Consider the following 13,633-nt stretch of genomic DNA (forward strand, 5'->3'; position numbering starts at 1 on the left):
GTAACAGTAACACAGCATCAAGTCAGTATAGTGATACCCAATGTACCCTCTAATTTTTTTTCGGTGTGGGCGGAAAAGTATAGTGTCTGAGCGACAGTCCCTTTGGGACTGGGCGGAATAAATAAATAAATAAATGAATGAATGAATGAAAATGAATAAATAAGAAAAAAAATCCCTTCTTTTTATTAAAAGAAATTAATAATTTTTAAAAACTAAAATCCATTACTATTAAAACTAAATCAACCAGCAAAACCAAAAACATAACTATTAATAAAAACAGGTGAGGGCTGGGGTTTTTTTCTATGTTATTATTTAAGTGCTTTTACCATATGCTTTAAATCAAGTCACTTCTCTCTCTGTTTCTCTCTCTTTCCTGTCATTCTCTGCCTCATTTTCTCATTTCTCTTTTCTCCCCTTTTTTCTATCATTTCTCTCTATATCTTCCTTCCACTCTTCTCTCTCTCTCTTGCTTTCTCTGTCTCTCTCTCTCTTGCTTTCTTCCTCTCTCACACTCTCTTCCTTCCTCTCTCATCTCTCTCTTTCTTTCTCTCTCTCTCTTTCCCCCTCTTGCTCTCTCTCTTTTTCTCACTTAAAGCAAATAATGCATGCAAACCCATTAGGAAAGAAATAAAAGCTCGGAATTTGGGTGGGAGGAGGAGGAAGAGGAAGAAGAGGAGGACAATCACTGCTGAAGGAAGAAGGGGAGGTGAGGGGAATCAAAAGAATCCAAAACTTTCAGGCTTAAACATAAAAAAAGAGGGCCACGCGCCTCTCATATACTGCGCCAGAGAGAGAAATCCAGGGGGAATGGCAGGAAACTGGCTGGGCTTTCGTGCCATTCTCAAATTTTCTGGGAAATTTTTCCAGGCTCGGATTCTGAAGTAGAAAATGTTTTTAAGAAGAAGCAAAACAATCTTGAACACCTGGTTCTTATCTAGATAAGTTCTCAAGTCGAGGTACCACTGTATAACAGTATAGTAGGACGAACAAATACCTCAGAACCCTGACAGCTCTATTTATACGAGCACTATTTATATGAACAGCAACAGCCAATCAGGCTGAAGGAAACTCCCGCTTCCTGAACCAACCAATCCAGGGCGCTTTGGCAGTTGCCAGGGATGTAACACACTTCAGGCTAGTCTAATAACGGTAACCTCTTCTTATTTGGAGATGCAGATGTCACCATCTGTCCAAAGGAGAGCAGTGTTGACGTGCAAAAGTCAAGGGTCAGAATGTTTCAAGTAGCTCGGAACATCCTGGTAACCGGAACCAACCAGGGAATTGGATTTGGACTGGTGAAAGAGCTGGTGAAATTGAACCCTCCTCCTGGTCATATTTTTGCAGCCTGTCTGAACCCTCCTGGACCTGAATCAACGGTATGTAGAAGACCAACCATAATTCAACCTCTTTAAGATATGAGCTGGAGTAACGTACTGATGCTGGGCTTCAGTGAAGGGCTGCCAAATTTTTTACTGCCATACAACGGGCGTGGATTATTGTGTGGGTGTGGCTTGATGGTCATGTGACTGGGTAGGAGTGGCTTGCCGGCCATGTGATCAGGTGCGAGTGGCTTAACAATCACGTGACCGGGGGTGGCTTAAAAGTCATGTGACTGCGTGCTTGGACTCTTTTTCAGTTGATGAAGTCACGTTATTTGAATAGCCACAAAAAGGACAAATGATAGACAGCATTGTTTATTGAGGAGCACAGTAACATTTTAAGCTTTTGTACCAAACCCACAAGGTTCAGTAAGATAACAGTTTAGGGTAGTAGCTCAATTTTCTTTAATTGCTATAAAAGTTCAGTGCTAGATAATGATTATAATGATTAATGCATTTATGGGTAGAAACATACTATTTAATTGTTTCCTATTTTCGATACCATCGACCATGGTATCCTTCTGCACCGGCTGGAGGGGTTGGGAGTGGGAGGCACTGTTCTTCAGTGGTTCTCCTCCTACCTCTCCAGTCGGTCGCAGTCAGTGTTAGTGGGGGGTCAGAGGTCGACCTCGAGGTCTCTCCCTTGTGGGGTGCCTCAGGGGTCGGTCCTCTCCCCCCTGCTATTTAATATCTACATGAAACCGCTGGGTGAGATCATCCAAGGGCATGGGGTGAGGTATCATCAATACGCCGATGATACCGAGTTGTACATCTCCACCCCATGTCCAGTCAACGAAGCAGTGGAAGTGATGTGCCGGTGCCTGGAGGCTGTTGGGGCCTGGATGGGTGTCAACAAACTCAAACTCAACCCAGACAAGACGGAGTGGCTGTGGGTTTTGCCTCCCAAGGACAATTCTATCTGTCCGTCCATTACCCTGGGGGGGGAATTATTGATCCCCTCAGAGAGGGTCCGCAACTTGGGCGTCCTCCTCGATCCACAGCTCACATTAGAGAAACACCTTTCAGCTGTGGCGAGGGGGGCGTTTGCCCAGGTTCGCCTGGTGCGCCAGTTGCGGCCCTATTTGAACCGGGAGTCATTACTCACAGTCACTCATGCCCTCATCACCTCGAGGCTCGACTACTGTAATGCTCTCTACATTGGGCTACCTTTGAAAAGTGTTTGGAAACTTCAGATCGTGCAGAATGCAGCTGCGAGAGCAATTATGGGCTTCTCTAAGTATGCCCATATTACTCCAACGCTCTGCAGTCTGCATTGGTTGCCGATCAGTTTCCGGTCACAATTCAAAGTGTTGGTTATGACCTATAAATCCCTTCATGGCACCGGACCAGAATATCTTCAGGACCGCCTCCTGCCGCACGAATCCCAGCGACCAGTTAGGTACCACAGAGTCGGCCTTCTTCAGGTCCCATCGACTAAACAATGTCGTCTGGTGGGACCCAGGGGAAGAGCCTTCTCTGTGGGGGCTCTGACCCTCTGGAACCAGCTCCCCCCTGAGATTAGGATTGCCCCCACCCTCCCTGCCTTTCGTAAACTCCTTAAAACCCACCTCTCTCGTCAAGCATGGGGGAACTAAAACATCTCCCCCTTGCCCATGTTGTTTTGCCGTCTGATTGATTGACTGTGTGTCTGTTTTTTATATATATTGGAATTGTTTTATGAATTTTTTAATTTAAAATTGTAATTAGATTGGTGGGAATTGGATTTGTTACTATGTACTGTTTTTATTATTGTTGTGAGCCGCCCCGAGTTTGCGGAGAGGGGCGGCATATAAATCCAATAAATCTAATCTAATCTAATCTAAAAGTAATTAAGGATCATACTAAGACTACTTTAGCTTCAATCGCAACAACACAAGAGCACACAACAGATTCAAACTTAATAAGTATTTTCCCTTTTATTCTCTTTGTCTCTTGGAATTTTTTTTAACAGTGTTATAAAAAGACAATCCTCTGCTGTATTGGAACTGAGATTGCAGAAGATACATTTTTATATTTTATCCATTTGTTCAACCTGTTCTGTTTTGACATTTTCTTTCTCAATTGCAGGCTTTGCAGAATTTTGCTAGTCAGCATAACAACACTCACATCATTCAATTAGGTATGGCATCGTTACTCTCTGGGTATTTATTGCAATAGAAGCCAACAAACGTGATCTACTCTACTTCGTTCCATTCTAAAAAACTAACATCAATATTCAAAGTCAGGAAGTCTGTATTATCTGCACCAAGTCTTCTACCCCTCTTTTTTTTTTTTTACTCTCTTGAACACTACGGAAGGTCCCTTCTGAGATTCCATAAGATCCCTCCTCCGTTTTACTCAAATATTTCATCTAAAAGGTAGAAGGTTCCCTATCCAGCCGTGTCTGATTCTAGGGCAGTGATGGGCAACCTTTTGAGCTTGGTGTGTCAAAATTCGCCAAAAAACCGAGCATAACTCGGCTGGTGTTTCACCTTGAGAAAAAAAACATAATTTTGTGATATTTATAGTTTAAATAACAAATATGTATAATTATTTAACTTACCTGCTTAGTGACTTCTTTGTTAATCTGTCAGTTGGTTTCTTTTGTTGGTCTTGCTGTTATTTAACTTGTGTGGGGTGCCATGAACTAAGATAAGTGAGGGGGAGGGGAAATTCTTCCAGTGATGGCAAACCTGTGGCAGTCCAGCTGGACTGCCACAGGTTCGCCATCACTGATTTAGTGACTTTTTTGTTGCTGAATTTCATTGGCTAAATCTTCAATTGAAGGCTGGTATTTTGTACACTTCAAGCCCAAGCAAGCGTTGTAGTAATCACAGGACCTCCAGACAGCGATCACAGGACCTCCAGACAGCGATCACAGGACCTCCAGACAGCGATCACAGGACCTCAGATATGCGTCCCCCACAGCGTTCCGCTGCTTCCTGCTGCGCCAGCCGGAAGTTCGGCCTACCGGAAGTCCCAGGCCTAGATGCTCTGTGCCGGAGCTCTGCTGTTCTGGCCTACAGACCTCCGGCACAGAGTCACTAGTCTACAGTCTACACTACAGCAATTTTTTTATCCTCAGCTACTGCACCTGGCCATGTAGGAGCCTAGGATGAAACATAACTCTCTGAAAGTTTCTCCGGCGGCCGCGTGTCACTGAAAATGGCTATGCGTGTCAGTGCTGACATGCGTGTCATAGGTTCGCCATCACTGTTCTAGGGCATGGTACTCATATCCTTTTCTTGACCTAGGGAGCCAGCGTTTTTTTACAATTTTCATGGACATTGGTCAATAGAGCTATAAGCCAAAGGCGCCCAAAACGCTGTTACATTCCGACCGAAGTGGTACCTATTTATCTACTCGCATTTGCATACTTTCAACTGCTAGGTAGGCAAAATCCCTTTCCGAGATTATTACCTAGGCTGCAGTTTTTCTTCCTGTCTCCGAAGGTCTCTTCTTTTCCATTATATTTTACCTGCGCTCATCAAGCTGGGAACCACGTCATTTTTACTGGTACCTCTCCTGTTATCTTTCTTCCGAGTGTGGTAGATGTGACAAACGTGTCCAGCATAAGGCGGGCGGCATCAGAAGTGGAATCCCATCTGAAAGGACAAGGGCTCAATCTGCTAATCAACAATGCTGGCAGAAATTCCCAAGCCTATTTCCTGGAAAACGTCAATCAGGAAGATATGCTATTGTCATACAAGACCAATACAGTGGGACCTCTCCTAATGGTCAAGGTAAGTCTGGTTTAGGGGCATAGGTGCTATACAGCAGTGATGGGCTCCTATGGGTACAGTCGGGTACGCAGAACTGGTAGAAAAAAATGATTTTTCGCCCCCCTTTTTTTTCCTTCTGGGCTCTGGGTATGTTTTTCCTATTACAGTACATGAGGTTGAACATGGATAACTTTAGAAGTTATAGATAAAGATAACTTTATTTTGTGTGTGTGTGTACATACACACAAACTTTATAGAGTAGATAATAAATATTTTTGTGTGTGTGTGTGTAATATGTGTGTACACACATGGCATATACAGTAATACCGCGTCTTACGAACTTCATTGGTGACGGGAGGAGGTTCGTAAGGTGAAAAGTTCGTAAGACGAAACATAGTTTCCAATAGGAATCAATGGAAAATGATTAATGCACGCAAGCCCAAAACTCAGAAACCCGGAAGCCGGCCGCCACCACCGAAGGAGGTTTGAGCCTCCCGATCCTCCCCGCCCCTTTGCCATGCATGTCATCCTGGATGAAGCGCTGGGGGGAGGGAGTCAGGAAGGTCCTCCTTCTCCCCCCCCAGCCAAAAACACAAAGGTGGTCTGCCGCCGCCCGCGGAGCAATGGGAAGCTGAAGCCGCCCGTGGTTTGAGCCTCCCTTTGCTGCATGCTGCTTCGCCCTGCCTGTTGTCCTGGGCGAAGTGCTGGGGGGAGGGAATTAGGAAGGTTCTCCTGCTCCCCCCTCCAGCCAAACACACAAAGGCGGTCTACCGCCGCCCGCGGGGCAATGGGAAGCTGAAGCCGGCGGCGGCTTCAGCTTCCCATTGCTCCACGCCGCTTCACCCTGCCTGTCATCCTGGCTCAAGTGGACGGCGGCAGACCGCCTTTGTGTTTTTGGCCGGCGGGACAAGGAAGCCTCTTGCAGCAGCAGAGACATTTGGGGGTTTCGCTGGGGGGGGAAGGCAGGAGGTTCGGCGCTTCACCACCCCTCCCAGCCAAAAAGGCAAAGCCGGGCAGCTCCTGCCTTCTGCCTCCCCCCTGCTCTTCTGCCGGCGACGGGCGATGGATGGGACAGAGGGGTGGGGTTAAGCCTCCTTCGGCGGCTGCGGAGCTGCCCGGCTTTACCTTTTTGCCTGGGAGGGGTGGTGAAGCGCCAGACCTCCTGCCACTGAGAAGCCCCGCCGCCTGGCTGTCACCTTTTAAAACAGCCGGGGGGCTTCTCGGTGGCCGCAGCGGCAGGTTCGTAAGAAGGAAAAAGTTTGTAAGAAGAGGCAAAAAATTCTGAACCCCGGGTTCGTATCTCGGGTTGTTCGTAAGACGAGGGGTTCGTATCATGAAGTACCACTGTATACATACAATTAAATAGTATATTTTGGATGCTCAGTAATAGTAAATAGATGGGGAAATTGTATCTTTTTGAGGTGAGGAGAGGCCAGGCACCCTAACCCAACCCTTTGATGTGAGTGACGTCAAGTTGGCCACCTTTAAGCCAGTCACATGACCTTTAAGCCACCCCCCTGGTCACATGGCCAGCAAGCCACACCCACAAAATAAAGCCATGCCCACAGTGTGGGAGTCCAAGAAGGTCAACCATGAGCCAATGAGATTGCAGGTGGCACCAACCCCCCCCCCCCATGATTTGGGAAATTTTAAAAAGACAGTGAGAAAAAAACTAGGGATCTGAAGGAGACCCAGGAAAAAGAGAAATGCAATGTTTTGGCCTCCTGTTTCATATGTACTTTAGGAATTCCTACCTCTCCTGAAGAAGGCTGCCAAGGAGACCACAAAAGACAAAGTGGGGAGCCCCAAGGCAGTTGTCGTCAACATGTCTACTATCATTAGTTCCATTGGGCACGGTTTTGATCCCTCCCTAACAGAGATTCCTCCATTGTACCAATATCGTGCCAGCAAGGTAATTTGGAATTTTTGTTATTTTGAACATAGCCAATGAGATCCTCCACGACGTATCCAGCCTCTCTTGGGTCAATCTCTGGCTCCAGTAGCCTCTGATCAATGTGAAGTCTTTTTAAAGTGAAGCTGGACTAGGACCTAAGTCCAGAAGATGTCTGACCATCCGAGAAAGACTTGTTTAAATGATGATGGAAATGATGATGGAAACTCAGGTCCCCACATGAAAGTTACGTTATACAGTACTAGAAACATAGAAACATAGAAGATTGACAGCAGGAAAAGACCTCCTGGTCCATCTAGTCTGCCCTTATACTATTGCCTGTATTTTATCTTAGGATGGATATATGTTTATCCCAGGCATGCTTAAATTCAGTTACTGTGGATTTACCAACCATGTCTGCTGGTCATTTGTTCCAAGCATCTACTATTCTTTCGGTAAAATAATATTTTCTCACATTGGTTCTGATCTTTTCTCCAACTAATCTCAGATTGTGCCCCCTTGTTCTTGGGTTCACTTTCCTTTTGAAAACACTTCCCTCCTGAACCTTATTTAACCCTTTAACATATTTAAATGTTTCGATCATGTCCCCCCTTTCCCCTCTGTCCTCCAGGCTACCATTTTTGTAGCCCATATTTGGACCTGTTTAATTTTATCAATATCTTTTTGTAGGTGAGGTCTGCAGAACTGAACACAGTATTCCAAATGTGGTCTCACCAGTGCTCTATACAGCAGGATTACAACCTCCCTCTTCATGCTTGTTATACCTCTATCTATGCAGCTAAGCATTCTACTTGCTTTCCATACCACCTGAGGTTCACCCATTTTGGGACTGTCAGAAATCACTACCCCTAAATCCTTCTCTTCTGAGGTTTTTGCAAACACAGAACTGAAAACAAGACTCAGATTGAGGATTCCTTTTCCCCACGTGCATTATTTTACATTTGGAAACAGTAAACTGCAGTTTCCATTGCTTTGATCACTTATCTAGTAAAGCTAAATAATTTGCCATATTACAGATGCCTCCAGGAATATCAACCCTATTGCACACTTTAGAATCATTGGCAAATAGGCAAACCTTCCCTTCAGAAGACAAGAACCTCAGTTGACGCAACCCACACCTCCCTGTCACACCTCCCCTCACAAGTCTGATGCCTGACATGACCCTCAGCTCCTATGACCTCCCAGTCACAAGACTGACCACATGGCCTTATAAGCAGAAGAAAACCAACTCTGCTGAAGATGTTACCTAGTCTAGTAACGTGACAGATATTCACCACTATTGCAAACTGATTTATTGCTAAATGGCTATGCACAGGAATCTTCTCAATTAAGTCAGAAGCAACTTGGACCTCAACAGGTGTCCACAGCACTCAAGGAGGGTTGGACTTAGTTTGCTTGTGACAATGTAGGGACTCTAGGCTGATCCCTCTTTTCATCCCACCTCCCGAGATTCTTCCATTCATTCTCTCACGCTTTGTTTTATAGACAGCGTTGAATATGGTCAATGCCTGCCTTGCAGTCGAACTGAAAAAAGATGGAATTTCATCTGTTCTGCTCTATCCTGGATGGGTGAAAACTGACATGGGCTTAGAACTGGTACTATAAATATGTTCTTATAAAGTACCATGCAGCTTCTTCTCTGGTAACATTGATCTGCTAACCAGAGCATACAAAACATTTGTCAGACCAATCCTAGATTAACACATTAGAATATTATGAACAACATCCTGGAAAAACAGTATCACTAATGTTCCTTGATGCTAAAAAAGCTTTTGATAATGTTAATTGGACTTTTATAAAAATGCAACTAAACAAAATGAGATTTGGTACTAAATTTGTAAATTTAATAGACGCTATTTATTCAAAACAAACAAGAAAAATTATATTAAATAATGAGCAACTGGAAACATTTGAAATAAGTAAAGGAGTTCGACAAGGATGTCCGATATCACCCTTATTATTTATTTTATCTTTAGAAATTTTATTGAGAAAAGTAAGAGCAGATCCAAAACTAAAAGGTTTGACTATTGGGAAAGAAATATATAAAGTCCAATATGGAAAAGTTGCAGGATTAAAATAAAACTCAAGAAAGAAAGCTTGAACGTATTACAGATATGAAAATAGTTAAGAAAGTTAAATATTTGGGAATATGGATAACATCAAAAATGATATCATTAAAAAATGAGAATTATATGAAATTAATTGCAGAAATTAAAAAAGATTTAGAAATATGGAACAACCTAAAAATATCCTTTTTGGGGAGAATTGCCACAATTAAGATGAATATTTTACCTAAAATTTTGTTTTTGTTCCAGGTTATTCCAATAAATCCTGGGGGAAATTTTAAATTTTTTTTAACAATGATAGTTAAAAAATTCTTATGGCAAGGGAAAAAAGCAAGAATAAAGATAAATATTTTGGAAGATATCAAAGAAAGAGGAGGATTTGCTTTACCTAACTGGAAATTATATTATCAGGCAGCCACCTTAACATGGATTAGAGATTGGATAGTGTTAGAAGACAAAAGAACATTAAAATTAGAAGGACATGATGTTATGCTTGGTTGGCATGCCTTTATATGGTATGATAAGGATAAAATTCATACATATTTCAAAAGACATACAATAAGAAAGTATTTGTTGGACGTTTGGAAAGACATAAAAAAAGAATCATTTTTTGACTATTCACGAATGGATCTCCCACTTAGAAGCAATAATACACCCAAATTCAATAAGGGAAACAAAATAATAAGATATATGGAATTACTGGACGATCAAATGAAATTAAAGTCAAGAAATAAATTACAAAAGAAGGGACTACAATTGACTGGTGGCAATACGCCCCGATTCAGTCTAGATTTCAGAGAGATAGTATGACATACATTTTTAATAAGAATAAAAATTTCTTAGGTAACTTATTAATTACTAACCAGACTAAATTAATAGGGAAAGTTTATAAATATTTGATTGCCCATAAAAATATAGATTTGACCTTAAAGGATAACATGATAAATTGGTGCAAAAATATTGGTAAAGAAATAGATATAGATACATGGGAAAATGTTTGGATCTCAAACTGGGAAATGACAAAATCAGTTTCCCTAAAAGAAAACCAAATTAAAATGTTTTATAGGTGGCACCTCCCACCAAATAGGATAGCAAAAATGTTCCCAAAGATTTCACCATTCTGTTGGAAGTGTAAGAAGGAAATAGGGTCCTATTATCATCAATGGTAGACGTGTAGTAAAGTTAAGCTTTACTGGAAAATGATAGAAAGAATAATAAAAGAAATAATAAAACAGGAGATAGAAATAACCCTGGAATTTTATTTACTGGGTATAACCAATCAGAAATATAAGAAAGAAATTCTACATTTAGTTATTCATATTTTGACCGTGGCCAGGATAATATATGCGCAAAATTGGAAAGGGGAAAATATCCCCAAAGAAGAAGAAGTTATCAAAAAAATATTAGATTGCGCTGAAATGGATATGATGACAAGATGGTTAAAAGGTCAAGAAGAAACAGAATTTTATGAAATATGGAACAAAGTGTATATAAACAAGAAGAAATATTAAAAGTTAAAATAAATAAATAAATAAATAAATAAATAAATAAGAGAATTGTATTAGTAGAGATATGATTGAAGTGTTATGTTAGAATTAGTAGGCATAAGATTAAAGAGTTATGCTAGAATTAGTTTATGTATGAAGATTTATTATAAAAAGTTAAACGAATTTCTTCTTTTCATTTAAAATAATAAGTTGATTTTAAGCATCATTTGAATGTATTCTTTTTTCTGTATTGAAATTTTACTTCTAGAATAAGCGGGGAAGATACAACCCCATCTCTATGTTAAATGTATGTTTGTCAGTTTTGTCTATTTTAAGAAAATTAATAAAATGTATTGGAAAAAAAACCAAAAAACGTTTGTCAGACCAATCCTAGAATACAGCTCACCTGTATGGAACCCACATTGCATATCTGACATCAACACAATTGAGAGAGTCCAGAAATATTTCACAAGAAGAGTCCTTCACTCCTATAATTGTTTGACAAAATTTATAAATAAATAAACAAATAAAATAAAGGTGGTGGGAGGGGATAATGAATATTCTCAGAAAAATTGGAAACTTAGTAATTGAGAGCTAGTTTGGTTTAGACATTCAACTGGCTTTCAGGCCTAAGGCAGGACTAGAAAACATCACCTGATGATTGGCTCAAGGTCATCCAATTGGCTTTCATGCCCAAGACAGGATTATTGCATATTAAAATGTCAACAACAACTATAACAAGAATAAGAATGTAAACCAATTTGCAGAACCCTAATCCAGCTTCTCCTTTTCTTGCAGGCTCCTATGACAGTGGAGGAGAGTACTAAGGGTTTGGTGAAGGTGATTGCCGGCTTAGATTCCTCGTCATCTGGAACTTTTCTGACTTGGGAGGGGAATAAAATAGTCTGGTGAACAAAATAAGCATCCTTGAGCTTCCTGCTTGGAAAAAGCATGAGACCTTGAAAGGAGAAATCTTCCCGCTGGCTTCTGCTGCAGGACGAACCTGTCGCTAAGCATGTGTTGATTATTATCAATAAAATGTACCATGGTCATGGAAAAATCTTACCATCACCCTTCATCCCAAGTGCCACTTATTTATTTATTTGTTTGCTTGTCTGTCTGTCTATCTATCTATCTATCTATCTATCTATCTATCTATCTATCTATCTATCTATCTATCTATCATCTATCTATCTATCTATCTATCATCCATCCATCCATCCATCCATCCATCCATCCATCCATCCATCCATCTATCTATCTATCTATCTATCTATCTATCTATCTGCCACTGCTCTCCAGGGACTCGAGGCGGCTTAAAAGATATTTTAAAAAACCCAATAAAATACCCTAAATCCAATTATAAAATTAACTAACAAGTCTAAAATCCCAATTTCTTAAAAACCAATCACTCTCATTCAAACAATATAACAGGCATTCCATTCATCAACCAGCGGATAATATCAAATGCTCCCAGGCCTGTTTTCACAAGTGCGTCTTAAGACTCTTATGGAAGGCGAGGAGGGTGGGGGCAGTGCGAATCTCTGGAGGGAGCTGATTCCTGAGGGCTGGGGCCCCCACAGAGAAGGCTTTTACCCTAGGCACCACGAAGCCCCGTGCGGCTTGAGTCTCCTCTCCAAACGGCCCCAGTAGCGGCAGAGGTGTCCCACACTCACCAAACGAGCGCTGCGCTCTCTGGCCCCACCTAGCAGTAGGTGCTTTCGCTGCTGGCTCGGGTGGTGTGATTTGGAGGGATCAGGACTGGTGGCTCAACTGCTAACTCTCTGCCTTACAAGGCAGAGGCTGCCAGATCGAATCCCAGTAAGGAAGGGTGTGGCTAGCTGATGAGGCCAGAACAAGGCGGAAATGGTACCATCCTAGTCTCCCTTAATTTTAAAATTTCAGCTAAAAACATTTTATATATGTATATATATATATGTATGTATGTATGTGTATATATATATATATATATATATATATATATATATATATATATATATATATATAATAAAGTCAAGAGAGTTTATGAACAAAACTGCAGCCAATCATAACTCTAGGAACAGAGAAATGATGTCATAATTGTCATGCAGACAGTGAGGAAAATATATCTTTGTCCTTTCAGCTGCTGAAATAGTTGTGGGTATGAAAGGCATAATTTTAGATGAAGTGGAGAAGAGAAATATAGACATGGTGCTAGAGAAAGGAGAAGGTGACAGAAAGAGTTATATAATACAGTTAAATCTGTGTTTTTGGGGGGTGTAAAGCAGTCCTGGATCGCAACAATAGAAATCTTTCTCTCCCCTATCATAATTGTCCAGGACAATCTCTTTGAGACTCTCCCATTTGCTTCAGGTAAGACACCTGCAAGTAAGTCTGATTAGAGAAGGAATAGCAAAGCCAGTCATTAAAGTTTGTGACTCTGCAGGAACTTTCTGTTTTTTCTACATAGCCTAAGCCGTGAAAAACGATAGAAATACAGTGGTACATCTACCTAAAAATGCCTCTACTTACAAACTTTTCTAGATTAAGACCAGGTTTTCAAGATTTTTTTGCATCTTCTCAAGAACCATATTCCACTTACAAACCCGAGTCTCTGAAACTGTAACCGGAAAAGGCAGGGAGAAGCCTCTTTGGGGCCTCTCTAGGAATCTCCTGGAAGGAAAGAGCGCCGGAAAAGGCAGGGAGAAGCCTCCATGTGGCCTCTCTAGGAATCTCCTGGGAGGAAACAGGGCCTCCACCCTCCCTGCGCTTTCCCCAATTACACGCATTAAACTTTTCTACTTAAGAACCTGGTCACGGAACGAAGTCAGTCCGCAAGTAGAGGTATCACTGTATATGTATATAATTAATTCAGAATAAAAGTGAAAGATATGTTAGAGATCTTAAAAGCTGGTTGGAAAGATCTCAAATGGAGATCATGTGACCCTGAGTGGCTGCAACCATTGTCAATACCTGCCAGCAGTAGCGGGTTGAAGCTGGTATGGTCCAATACGGCGTCCCGGTAGTGAAAATGGAGCTCCACGTGCAGCTTCAGCTGACCGGCGGGTGAGTGCATGCATCACCGTAATATTCATCTTCTGCGCATGTG

At 41.6% G+C, this 13,633-nt stretch overlaps 1 protein-coding gene across 1 annotated transcript; it reads left to right on the forward strand.

Moving 5' to 3' along the window:
- Positions 1–1,232: 1,232 nt before the first annotated feature.
- Positions 1,233–11,457, forward strand: LOC139172511 (C-signal-like). Its single transcript, XM_070761660.1, has 6 exons — positions 1,233–1,376; positions 3,447–3,498; positions 4,911–5,101; positions 6,825–6,992; positions 8,478–8,588; positions 11,344–11,457. Exons 1-6 carry the CDS (start codon positions 1,233–1,235, stop codon positions 11,455–11,457), a joined length of 780 nt encoding a protein of 259 aa, XP_070617761.1.
- Positions 11,458–13,633: the final 2,176 nt, after the last annotated feature.

The sequence above is a fragment of the Erythrolamprus reginae genome, chromosome 9 (genome assembly GCF_031021105.1).
Source record: "Erythrolamprus reginae isolate rEryReg1 chromosome 9, rEryReg1.hap1, whole genome shotgun sequence".
NCBI classification, from domain to species: domain Eukaryota; kingdom Metazoa; phylum Chordata; class Lepidosauria; order Squamata; family Dipsadidae; genus Erythrolamprus; species Erythrolamprus reginae.

Bases quoted from the DNA above. Each gene is read 5' to 3' on its own strand.
- LOC139172511 (XM_070761660.1), top strand. From the start codon at position 1,233: ATGTTTCAAGTAGCTCGGAACATCCTGGTAACCGGAACCAACCAGGGA. The intron at 6,993-8,477 runs GTAATTTGGAAT...TTTGTTTTATAG, and splicing joins ACCAATATCGTGCCAGCAAG to ACAGCGTTGAATATGGTCAA. The intron at 8,589-11,343 runs GTACTATAAATA...CTTTTCTTGCAG, and splicing joins CTGACATGGGCTTAGAACTG to GCTCCTATGACAGTGGAGGA.